Consider the following 13661-nt stretch of genomic DNA (forward strand, 5'->3'; position numbering starts at 1 on the left):
AAAAGAAAAGATACATTCCAATGTGATTAAGCTTCTATGATAACTTACAGTACCAAATTTTAACTGACATTAAATTTAAACCCCAAACTTCACGATAATAACAGAGACTCATTCTGAATTAGGCGACGAAATGAGCTAGAAAATTTCCCCCCATATGACAAGAATACGTATTTATGTTGATGTTAGAAATAACTCCCTGCTGAAAAACATAGTATTAAATATTGTGTTTGTTCGTTCATTCGGCTGCTCTTTTGGCTGAGTAGCTGAAAACAGTGAAAGATACACTTGAAATTTCTTCCCTTGCAAAACGTTCTCTCAGTTGTATAGATGAAGACATTTTCTGAAACACATTTATCAGCATGACCATTACAATCTACAAGAGGTACTACGGCATGCCAGAATTCAAGATTTCATGCTGAATCTTAGAAAAATTTTGTTTTAGTTTTTGTAAATAATGTCAGGAGGATTAAATAAGATATCACAGAAGAAATACAACTGAAAGCATTACCTTAGTCTGAACTGATAAAATGATACGATTAGATACATATGTATTAACTTTACCAGATTGAAAATACTCTAGATGCAAGGATACCCAGTTTTGAAAATACTTTGGAAAATCCATCATGGAGAAAAATATGCAACGCCAAAGACAGGTGGTGGCATAGATAAAGTTCTAAATTAAAACAAGCCTACACAATATTGCTGGAAAAGAGGAAGAGACTTCAGAAACTGTCTAGCAACATACAACAAAACGGACCCATACTTTTCTTATTGTAGCACCAAGGAAGTTTTACGTTGCCACTGAAAGAAGGAGATTGGTTGAGGAAGAGTTATATCTGTTCTTACAGCCATATACATATTTACAAGTTACAACGATCATATTTTTAAAGATTTCTGCCAATTCTGCAACGCTTTCTGACACTTTTGGCAGTTTCCACATTTTTTTCCTGCGATATATGAAACCATGATACAGAAAAGCAAACAAGACTAACTTGATCAGCTTTTTAGATTATTAGGTAGAGAACAGGATTCCTGGAGGTTCCATTTTGGTGTCTGGACACATGCACGTATAGCACAACACAGAACACAGGCATACGTAATTATATATTTGAAGAAAACAATTAGTACATTTTAGGTAGCCACTTCCATACATCTGGTCATTTTGACTACTCAAGTCAACATTTAACCCACTATCATAAAATAATTTGGAACTGTTCTTCAGTCTGCTAAGTTTATTGCAAATTAAGAATTAGACAAATTAAGAATTAGACAGAAATATGAATATAATTCATAGCTCATATTATAACATTACCTTAACAAACAGAGGAAGTCTGTTTTCTTTGAAGGCAAAAAAACTGAATATATGGTGTTGCCCACTCTTTGTTAGTGGCACCAAATTGCCAAAGCAGTCAACATAGATGGGTTTTCCTTCTAATACCTATTGGAAATGAAAAAGAAGCAAAGCAGCAATTAATCATAGTGAGGTGGTTAGGACTTCTTCTCAAGCATAATTCTACAGTAGTTTTGATCAACTTCTTAAATTGTTCGGACTTGTCAGCATTTACAAGGCTTGTTATGTCCAGTTACCTAAAATCTGTGGAAACATTTCAGATTATTAAATTCCATTTGTAATATATTGTTAATTCAATAACAATAGCATGACATTATAAATGACAAAATGAGTATTCAATGTCATGACTCTGGGCACATTCTCAATCTATATAAACTATATAATTTGTGTTTTTATTGGCTCTGATTTTAGCATACTTTGCTAACCTGGGCTCATGATGACAATTAAAGAAACATCTTCTTGAGCAATCAAATCAAAAGTCCTAGTTTTGACTGGCAGGATAATAAACCAGTCTGGGAATATCATGAAGTTGCAGAGGACCTTTTTACCAATGCAACAACTTTCTAAATTAGATCACCCATGCATTTAATCTACTTGCAACAATCTGCTGCAGCAGGCAAAAACAGTGTAGATCAGTAGATTGTATTATTTCAGCTTGATTTATAAAGGCCTAGGGCTTTTGAAAGTCAAGCCTTAGGTAAATGCCCCTCTGAAATGCCTATATAATGATACTACCTACATCTTTGGATTGCTGTTGTTATGGCCCCTTTCAGCTTACCAGCTTTGGAGATGTTACCTTCAAACTGCCTATATATTAACGTTTCATCCTTACCTTCCAGAAATTCAGCCTTGGCATTCCATTTTACCAGCCCATATTTTATCTAGCTGCTCTGCACAAGAAATGCCTGTCGGAGCTTCAGGAGCAGTGAGCATAAATTTTGTTTTTAAAGGTGGGTTTCTCACCCAAAGAGACCATACTAAGCAGACAAATACACCGTGCATGTAGTTTAAAACACTTGCAATTTGTCATCCCTTATGAGGAAGCTGACGGAGCCAGAAAAACTGCATTTAGCAGGCAGTTTGCTGGATTCCACATGGGAAAGCTTTTGTTTGTTTAGCAATGTGATTTTTTTTTGTTCGGTTGGTTGGGTTGTTTTTTGGTTTTGGTGGAGCAGAATATTAATCAAACTTGCTAGTTTAACCCCTTGGTATGCAAAAATGCCGACAAAGCATGACTGCTGTTGACTGCCTTGTTGGTCAGTGATACGCATTTTATGGAGCTACTGGAAGCTGAGATTCACCTGCCCTTTTTGGCCATGACTGTCTCCCCTTTTCTCACAATACCCACTTCCTATCAGGCCGAGGAACATAACAGTTCAAAACACAATACCCTCAAAACTCTTCTTTACTCAGACATTACTCTAAGAGTAAAAGTCAGTAATGAAAAAATTCAAGGTGCCTCCTGGCAGTTTGCTACAGAGCTAATTAAAAAAAGGAACCACTGTGGACCACCACAGAAATTACTACATTACTATGAGGTACCTGTATTGAATTTAGGGTTAGCCTGCATCCATAGAACTTTGTTTTCGGCTGAGGAAAAAGCCCATTTACAACACCTGTTATCTTTCAGCTCACTGACTTAAGTCTTTGGTCTTGTTGTGCACCAGAAACCCCCATCAAGTTATGCAAAATTCTTACAAATTATTGCATTTTGTTTAATAAAAGCCATGCGAAACATCTCCTGCTTGCATAACTATCCCACCTCAAATAGATTTCATGATACTTAGTTGGCAATTGCTGCTCCAGTTCTCAATCTGAATGAAGAAATGCTGACTCTGACACCGGACAAAAGGAGAACAAGGAACCTGAAACTGCTGGAGTAAAATGGTAACTCCCAACTTCATTTTGTTACCTGATTTCCTAGCATAAAATCAGTGTGGTTTCTAAGTACAAGTGTTTAACAGGTCTTTTGGGAAAGCCAGTTTCAAATTTAGGAAACCACATTCTTTCAGTTCAGTTTTATCTTATACATTCTTCTAAGCCTTAGTCCCATAACAGAGAGCTCAGACTGAACCAGCCCACAGCGGTGTTTGTTTACTATCTCCTTAAACACAGCTTAAGGTTCCCGAGACCTACTTTTTTAATTGCTGAGAACTTCCTCCTGAGAACACATGTGAGCTCCCGTTTGAATGCCAATGATGCTATGGAGAAAGCAAAAAACTGGTACTACCAAAGTCAGACAGGGAGCTCATTTCTACCTTCTGATAACCAGCTCATTGGATTCCCTTGTGGGTGAAGCTCACAATTATCTTCCACCTCGGCAGGTTGACCCAGAGGACCCAAATGCAGTCAGCTGAATATAGATAACCTTTCCATCAGCCCTGTGGACTAAGAGATTGAGAACTGCCCACTGAGAATAGGATTTCATCACTCATATCCAGCAGCTAGTTTTCCCTTGCATCTGACAAAAATCAAAGTTTCCAGCTTATCATGATGCACGGTGCTGCATCTTGACAGTATTTGTTTATTGGCACTCTTGTCTTTCAGTACTTGTGGCAGGCAGAAGGCAGAAAATATTAGCTTAAAATCAGACATGAGAAAAAAGGATTAAACTGTACAGTACCTCTACATCTCTGCTTCTGGCAACTTCAGAAAAGTTTTCTTGTTGTTCTAGAGTTTTATCCACCTTGTCATCTGTCATGCAAAAACATCTTAACCGTGCTTCAATGGGATCATGTGATTTGGCAAACACGACAAATTTGGCCATGTAGGGGACACAGATAATCTCTCTGTACACTTGGGAAGCAAAAGTAACAGATTCTTGTGTCTGTCGACAGTCTATCAACCAAAATCTGTAAAAGAAGACGAAGAGTTGTGTAATCAGCACAAAAAGATTTAAGCAAGGAAATATTTTTAGTTTTCTTTCCATCTTGGCAGCATGAGCTGGTAACCAGACTAACTGTATATGACAAGTCAGAATAAAGAAAAGAAAAGAAAAGAAAAGAAAAGAAAAGAAAAGAAAAGAAAAGAAAAGAAAAGAAAAGAAAAGAAAAGAAAAGAAAAGAAAAGAAAAGAAAAGAAAAGAAAAGAAAAGAAAAGAAAAGAAAAGAAAAGAAAAGAAAAGAAAAGAAAAGAAAAGAAAAGAGTAACACTGCATGCAAAATCAGAAATTATTCTTATGTGAGTTCAGTAAAAGACTTTTAACTTTGATATTTGCAGTAAGTTTTTGTCATGCATATTGAAGAATACCGATAAATATAATTCTACATTTGAGCCATATTATATTTTGAAGATCCTGAAAGCAGATGTGTCCACATCTGATTCCTGCTACCCTTGCCTCACAGCAGCTTTGATCACCACTGACTCTCTAATCAAGGTTTCTTACATGCCATTTTACTGACAGCATCTTTCTAATATACAACGCTGAATCTCCTGCACCAGTGGTTCCCAGTCTAACAGGTGTACCACAAGTCAAACATAAACACATTCAAAGCAACAGGCAAATACTATGGGAATAAATTACTTCCTCTGCATGGTGCAAAGCCAGGAGCTGCCACTGCTTTCTCATTCAGGTACCGCCATGCCAGAGAAATACTTTAGGATTCCAGAGTAAGGTCACAATTTGTCTCATTTCACTAACAGTTACTATAACAGCTGTCTGTTACGAATTATTACTAGTACATGTTACTTGGAACAAACTACCTCAAAACTTATCAAACATACACAGTTACTTAAGACATGTCTAGAACTTCAGCTTCCAGAACAGTCCCCTTGTGTCAAAAATTACTCTCCTCTTCACTGGAAACTACAGGTTCTTTACCACTTCTTTAGGCCATTCAGGCCAGTACAACATTCCCCAATAATAAAAAATCTACAGAATTTCCTTATACCTTTGTCAAAACAACTGAATTGCTCTTTTACAAAGATTACAGCTTTCACTTAAAATAATTCTACTCCCAAAACATAAGAGCAGAAACACGTCAAGCATTTTACAAGGAGTAACATGTATTGCCTTCTTTCTCAGAAATCACTTCAGTGAGTTTCTCTGTGGAGTTGATGCCATTTCTTTTGAATCAAATTCAGTGTGTGGGTGAAAAGCATGCTTGAGTTTGACACCCGTAGTATGGAGACGGACGTCATGAGAGGTCAAAAACACCTCAAAAGCTGATATGATCTACAGGGGGCTTATTACTTACTGTAGAATACGTGGTGTTATAACCCACATAGTACACATTTCAAGTGTGATTTCTCTGGTCTTACTCATCTTCAGTTGAATAATAGTGAATTTCACGCTCTGCTTATCTTCAGAACATTTAACAAACACACTGGTTAAAAAACATGCTGATGACATTTGAAAAAGAGAAAGCATGTTTGGTACATAAAGGCTCTGCATACTGATACTTTACTTCTCATGTGTGGGAGAATTATGCTATGATAGACTCAAACTGTAGAGGGTATATGCTCTGAGAAACCACCATCTGCTCAAATGATTTGCTGTCATACACCAGGGGCAAAAAAGCCCAAACAGATACTAAAGTATTTAAGAAGCTGCAGCTCAGGAAATGGAAAACAGCTATGCCTGAAAGTATTTTAGACAAATGTATCTCTTTCCCAAGCTCATTTTGGACAGAATCAGTCCTATGAATGGGAAAATTGTTTTCCATCGTTAATGATTTAACTAGACATAACAAGTTATTGTGAATAGCAAACAGTCAGGAATCAGCTGGTTCTCAGCAGGGCTGTAAGGTAAACGGGTAGATGCACTTTTAGACCAAGGGGAAATAAGGTAACTAATCATCTGACTGTGAATATATGAAAAATCCAAATTGTCATTTTCTAACTTTAACTGCAGAGAAAATCAAGTTTGGGTTAGCATAGTCTGCTGAACATTCATTTAGATTAAAAAGAAAAGGCAGAACCCATTAAAATCTCTACATGGGACCCAGCCTATATCCCAAAACGTTAGCAATAGTAATCAATTTTAATCTTGTCATTGGGATTCGGTAATATCCACTACTAATACTGATTGTAGTTGTTTCATAAACTGTCACCCTCATCCTGGCTGTATTTCATGCTTAGCCCTGCTGCTTCACAATTTTAGGGACTTTGACCTCTCAAACTTTGCATCTAGTCTCCACATCTGGTTCTTAAATTAATCTTTATTTTATCCCTTTAAACAGAACACTGAAGATGGCAGAGGAGAGCTAAAACACACTTTCAGATCTCCCTCTTGTGGTCACTGCTATTAAAGACAAATGTTTAGTTGGAACTGAAAAGAAGTTCAAGAAATGTATATAAGCAAAGTATCCAACTTAATAGGAAGAAAGCCATTTCTGAACTGAGAAAGTATAGAAAAATAATATCTTATTTCTCCTAAAGTTATACTGTAGATTGGACTGCAAGAGCTGAACTAATTTTAACACTGAATAAGTTATTTCATTAAATAGCAAACCTAATCTAATAGTAATATCGCCTCCGGACACTAAATATTTGCATTGAAGGAAATTCATCGATTTTCACAGGCCTAGTCACACTTCTAAAGTCATCTGAGGTTTTTTGTAGCTTTTTGCAAATCTACACACCCTAAATTTAAAACTTTCCAGGTTATGGACTGCATAACCTGTTACAGACAAGGAGATTTTTCAGCATTTCTGTGACACAAATCATGGACAGTATGCAAACTAAAATCCATCCATACAAACACACACACACATATATATATATATATGTGTTATTTTAATACAAAATTCTGTTTTCAGAAAGACAGCAGCTGAATCTCAATCACAAGAAAAGATGGTTGGAAGAAACTTTTCTAGGTCACGGTTTGTTACACCTACAGGCCTTTCTGCTTGATTTCTTCATTTGTTGGATATTCTGGTAGTAACATCTTTTATAAGATGTACAATGACCTACCCAAATAAGGGATTTCTGTTACAATGGCAATTTTCACATTTCTGCTTCTGGAGGAGAAGGAGTATTCAAAATTGAATCAGATTTTTTTCTAACCACCTGAAAATTGAACTGTCCTTCAGATTACTATTTCAGAAAAATTAGCGTGTCATTTCTTCATTTCTGGGATCATAGCAGATGCTGACTGTAAGGGACTAATGGCTGAGGTAAAAATAACAGGAATATCAGTTTCTTCCAGCATCTGGTAAGGACTGTAGTACTTACAGCTCTCGTACATATCTGTCTGGGCTAGGAGGTTCAGGGCTTCCACAATACCCGGCCGATTGGTTCACAGCACAGGCAAAATATCTATGCTCCTTCTACTATGTAAACTAAAATAGTTTAAAGGAAATATTTGTTGAAAAAAAGACATGCACTTGAAAGTAACACTAAATTCATGTCCTGTTGCACGGATACCTGGCAGACACGTTTGTTGTGAAGGAAACACATTCATTAACGAATGTCAGCGGGGTTGTTCCAGTGATGTCTTCCCATTGGGCAGGGGTGGTGCCTCCTGAAATGATAAAGATTTAAAACAAAAATTAAACCCAAGCAAGTCTCCAGTTTCCTTGCTTATAAGAAATATTTTATATTCTTACATAGTTTTCAATCGCTATAAAACCAGTAATAATCCCAGACGTGCCTTCTCCTTAGGTCCACATTATTTCACTAATGCTAGTAGGATTGAATGGGTTTCCCCTGAGAAAACAAAGTGCCCGAATACAAATGATATTCAAATTATGAGTCCTGTATTACGGCACCAGAAATATTAAGAGGCTGGAATTTTAGGTGGAATGAGGTAATTTGTTAGAACTTACTTTTGTTTGTTCTAGACTATTCACATACGTGAGGCAAAATTAGCCCGAATATATAGGACAGTTAAACAAATACTGTTACACTTGGGAAACAACAATAATGTTAGTAATAGTGACAACTAGAATTTATGATTTCTAGACTCTACTTTTTTTTTTTCTTTCATATCCATCTATTACATGTTTCAGCCCCTTCTGTTACGGATGCTGCCAGCTTCCTGTTTGGCCCATGCAGCTGAAGTCCCTGCCTCACCTTTTGGTGAAAAATACCCAGTTGGTTTCCAGTTACCTTAAAATCACACTGTGCTTACAGAAAACAGAAATAGAAGTGTTTTTAAGAGCAGTTACAAATGTTTGTAAAACAACTATGAAGACCTAAAGGAAAAATCAGGCATAACCAGGGCTAAATCAGAATGGGAGTCTGTCCCTCCTCAGATATACGGCTGACTTCTTATATCCATTTGACCACATGGAACAGTCTTTATGCAAACCTTAAACCAAGTAGCACCTCTAAAGGAAATACCTCTGTTCTCCTTTTAGTGAGGCATTCTTGGAACCAATTTCCCCTTTAAAGTTTTCCAAAGGATCCTTGCAGATTTACTGTCCCTCCAAGAAGCTTACTTAAATTCCTCTGTACAGAGGAGACAATTCTTCTGTATTTAAATAAGCACTGTTTTGTTTTCTTCAAAATTCAAATACTTGTTTGCTGACCAGAAGCTGTTTCTGTTACTTCATCAGCTAACTAACACTTTTCAACAAGAAATTATAAGGTCACCTGTCCTCTGGAATGACCCATTGGCACAGTGTGTAATGCATCTTACATTGGGTTGGTATTTGAAATCGCTTTGAAAATTAAGATGCTAACTTCTAAAGAGAATAAAGGCATGGAGCTCATTTCTGCCTCCTAAGTGACACTGAATGAGAGGCTAATAACTTTGGAGTTATAGGCAGTAGAAACAACACCACAAGAATCCCACCACAACAAAACAAAACACATCACACAAAACAAACAGATCCAGCCCCAAAGTCTATGATTATATTACACATCTCTTGTTAGTCCAAACAACAAGTGTTGTTTCTGCTATAAATCGTTTGGAAAGTAGTTTATTTCCATGGCCTCTCATCCCAGTCATGTTTTCACCAAGATTTCCATATATATTGTCAGTTCAACATATTCAGACCACAATGAATGACAATTTTAAGATGCACATAAAAAGCTCTAGCATTTGCATCCTACCTGTTATGCTGCATAGTAATCTTAAAGTGGGTGTGTCGCCTCCATAACCATTCATGATCCCATCACTGGAGGCCTTGGGGACAGGAATCGTCATCGTGATGGGTTTATGGAACTTCCTTCTCCTGGGCTCCAGTGTGACTATAGGACTGAAGGTAGCCTTGTTGCCTAAAATCTTCTTTATCAGTTCAGTATGCATAGGTTGAGCCTTTCCCAAAGACAATAATAGAATAGTTACTTGAAAACAGTTTAACGAGTATATAAAGAACTGGGTCTGTACATTGCCATGAAACCCTTCAGGTTTTACACTAAATGGCACAATTTCCCATGAAAATCTGCAGACAGAACTGCCTGCCAGTAAGAATGTTTTTTAACATTCCCATGTCCTCCTCCTCATCCCATCCATTTTCCTGGTTCTTGTCAGAGCCTTTACAGCATTAACTTAATTCACTTAACCAGCAGCAAATTATTCCCTTGTCTTTTTGTTGTTGTTATTGTTCTTTTGGCACAAGTTCTGAACTATTTTAGTAAGATATTCAGCTGCTCTCAGGGGATTTCAACAAGCACAGTCTCCTGGCAAAGGTAAGTTGTGGATGCAGCAGGAGATGGGGATGGAGGTGGGGGAAGGCTTCCCCCTCTTTCAGTAGTGAACTCTTAGGCTGGTTTACTTCATGCTGAGAATCTGTACATTTGACCCAGTAATTACAGCAGTTTGTACATCTCTAATGCCTTTCATTTAAGAACTTGCTCTATGACCTACACTAGCATGATCATCATCATCACCGAAAAGAGGTGCTTTTCCCAAGATCATAAAGACAGTTAACAGACAGAAATCTGAATTAACTGGAATACCCAAAGCTTTACCACTTGCTTTGACTTTTGCATGGATTTTTAAAAAAATATTATTTTTACTAGAAGATGTTTGCACAGCAACGTACAACATGATAAGCTGAATATGCTGGTTCTTCAGTAAAAATAAGGTTATTTTATATTTAAAAAAAAAAAAAAAAAGGTCTTGCAACTGCTTCACTGTACCTGGAGGCCAACACGAATTCGTTTGGTTAGAGCCCCTTCTGGGAAGACCGCCTGCACTTGTGGAACAACAGTGCTGCTGAGCACCCCTCCCTCGGGGCCGATAAGGTTGCTGTCCTGTTTGATGCGGGACACCACTGCAAAGTACTGAGGGAAATCTCGGGTGATGATGCGGCAGATACGTTTCTTCTCCAGCTCCTCTGGAGCGTCAAGTACTGAAGCCAAAAGAGAAGATGGTCAGAAGACCATTGTAGAAACAATACAGTGAACTTCCAAATGCATTCACAAGCTTTTCACAGTTTAACTTGCAACTTACAAAAGCATTTCATCTAGAAATCAAAGGGGGAAATGAAACACACCCTAGTATTTTAAGTTCAGCTAAAACAGAGAAGTCAAGAAAGGAATAGACAGACAGACAGACAAACTAACTGAAGGGAGCTTAATACAGCAAATTCAGAACATGTTGGCAACATCCCTCACATCAGCAAACAAGCAAAAGGATTGGTCAGAGCCCCTTTCTACTTCGCATGTTTACACTATGGCGGGGAGTAGCATCAAGGAAACTAAACTCCAAATGAAAAAAGTATCAAAGTATGAGTTCAGCTTTAAGCGTGTGAGTTAACTTGTTTATTATTTTCGTTGTTTTTTAAAAAGCCATCAAAATTAATAACAAATTCTGCAGATCCTAGACAGCCCAAGTCCATTCTGTTCTCTCAGAAAACAAAAGTACTCATGAGTGACATTTCCTCCCACACATGTAGCTGCTTGGAAAGGATTAGTATGATAATTGCCTTGTTTTGGAAAGATGTTTGCTATGGAAGCTTTTCGTTCAACATGATGAAAAGGAGCAGCAGAAAACCTAAGCAGCATCTATTCTCAACTTTGTGATGGTAGAATTTGTTTGTGCAACTGAAATGAAGCACCTGGAGAACGTCAGAAAGTCTCAGGGCAGACCAAACATGAGGTGTTAAATAAAGGGTAAATGCTATTACCCCCAGTTATAGAAGTAATGCAGGAGCAGAGAAAAAATAACGTCACAATGGATACCTTCATCCATCCCATTCAGGATTTCATTCAGTTCATCCTCAGTGTATTCACAGAAATGCTCCTTCCAGCTGTCCCCATTCTCACTGCGCAGGATCACCAGCTCCCTCTCTTTCCCACGCAGAGCAGCAAAATGGGGAATCTCCACAATCACAGGCCTGGCACAGCAGCACAGCGCATTAAATGCACACAGGAGAGAGGAAGAAACTGGATTAACAGCAACTCTATTCAGTCTGCCACAAAGTGACCTGGAATTCTACCTGTTTTGCTGGAATACTTTGGCATAATCCTAAACTAGTAGGTCACTAACACAGATTTTTTTACAGGGACCCAGTAAATGCTAAAGGACAGATTAAAAAGTGCATTCAGCTCTTTCCACAGTGTGAATGATATTTGGTAAGATAATAGTGCTTAGCTAGAAATTTGGTAATTGTTTTGGAAATTCATAAAAAACTCATGCTCATTTTAGCTGTCACTACTGTCTGGGTTAACCTGTGCAACTTCATTTCAAAGAGAATCTACTGTAACATATACGAATAGTGGGACAAATTCTGATCTCACTTATACTAGTGCAAATCAGAATAATTTCATTGCAATCAGTAGGCAATTGTGTCCTGTGCCAATTTTACTACATTGTAACTCTATATATTCCAATGAATTTATTCCTGATTTACACTCTGGGAGAGACAAAGGAAGTGTGAGGAGATCATCTGGGCTTCTATTTCAGTATAGGAGATAAGAATTTGCCTCGTCGCCTTACAAGCAGATGCCAATATATGTATCAATGTATGTGTCCATATATATATACACACACATATACAACACATATGTGTACATATAGCATATGTATATTTATATATACATACTCTTAGAAATAAGAGAGAAACTATACATATATTTGTATATACACTTCTCTAATTAGAGTACTCACACGGGTTACCATGTACATAGTAAATGTCATGTCTTCTATTACACTGGTGGTATCCAACATATAACTTATTGATTAATTCGTCCTTGATACAAAAAAATCTTTAAATTTACAGTAGATTCCTTTATTTTGGTCCCAATCCAGGTTGCTTTGCTACAGACATCAAGCACATAACTAGGAAGATTTCATGCCAAAACAAAAATGAAGGCCACAGTACTTCAAGAAAAAGATACAAACATACCACCAAAACAAAACCACATACCACAAGGGTTGAAAAATGGTCCACTAAGGGTTAGGTATACAAAATTTCAAATTATAGAAAGGGACTATATCATGGGCATAATGACATAAAAAAATCATATTGCAGAAGGAGGAGAAGAATGGGGAGGTCAGCATCCATCAATTTGTTTCAAGTCTCTCCTACCCAAGGAATTTGGTCCCAGGAGGCCCCAGCTGAAGGATTCGGCTGACCAAGCTTTCTCCCTCATTAAGTGGGGGAGGAGCCGTAGGCAGATGAAGTTTACTGAGTACATCCAAAGCAGCAGTGAAAGAAAGAACATAAATAAACTTTATGTATTTTTTTTGCCAGAATGCCAGTGCCACTATCTGGTCCACAGAGTGGAATTAGGCTGTACACTGAATAAAGTTCCGTCCTAGCGATGACAATTTGGTGGTTAAATCAGCAAAATGAGTGTAGTTAATTTAGGAACCTGTCTTGCTTCTGGGCAGACAATGGGAGCTTTGGCAGTGAACTCAATGAGAACAAGATTTGGACCTTAGAATGCATCTCTGCAAACAGTACAGTAATTTCCTGATTTCGCTGCCAGTATAGCATCTAGAAAAATGCTTGCAGGAAGGGCAGAAAGATCTGAGAATGAATAAAACCGTGCTGTATCCTGGTCTGTCAAGTGAGACATTCTCATGAGATAAAGAAACCATTTAAAAGAAAACGAGAGACATATTTCAGGTTAGTTTGTGTGTGACAAAGATAACAGCTGAATGTGGCAGCACAATATTTCTTCAGGTCTTTAGATTTCTTTCTGCTTCTTTTTAGAAGTGATCAAGGTGTGAAAAGAATAAGCGGTACAAAGCATCTGATTAGCCAGCTTGTTTGCTGTTATCTGTGATATCAAGAGGCATCCTGTCTGTCCAAAGGAACGGTTGGTTTGCTCTCAGAGTCACATTGGCAGTCATTCAGAACTGCTCGTGCTTTGTCACCAGATTGGAACAACAGGGAAATAATCAAAACATGTCCTGGCTATGTTCTGCTTACACACTCCATAAAAAAAAAGCAGTGGGCAGTTAAAATCC

The 13661-nt window shown here is 37.6% G+C and overlaps 1 protein-coding gene across 50 annotated transcripts in view; it reads right to left on the reverse strand.

The window, feature by feature from the left end:
- The window catches only part of ANK2 (ankyrin 2), a 365851-nt gene that overhangs the window by 32792 nt on the left and 319398 nt on the right, over positions 1-13661 (reverse strand). For 37 of the 50 annotated variants that reach the window (XM_065062198.1, XM_065062208.1, XM_065062200.1 and 34 more), the window contains 7 exons: positions 12775-12873; positions 11426-11580; positions 10382-10593; positions 9350-9554; positions 7718-7814; positions 3975-4203; positions 1313-1438 (listed from right to left, as the gene is read on the reverse strand). In XM_065062198.1, coding sequence (XP_064918270.1) covers positions 1313-1438; positions 3975-4203; positions 7718-7814; positions 9350-9554; positions 10382-10593; positions 11426-11580; positions 12775-12873 — 1123 coding nt within the window. The remainder of the gene's footprint in view (positions 1-1312; positions 1439-3974; positions 4204-7717; positions 7815-9349; positions 9555-10381; positions 10594-11425; positions 11581-12774; positions 12874-13661) is intronic. The other 13 variants (XM_065062236.1, XM_065062219.1, XM_065062232.1 and 10 more) reach the window with 1 other exon arrangement.

Source organism: Columba livia, chromosome 4, assembly GCF_036013475.1.
Source record: "Columba livia isolate bColLiv1 breed racing homer chromosome 4, bColLiv1.pat.W.v2, whole genome shotgun sequence".
NCBI classification, from domain to species: Eukaryota; Metazoa; Chordata; class Aves; order Columbiformes; family Columbidae; genus Columba; species Columba livia.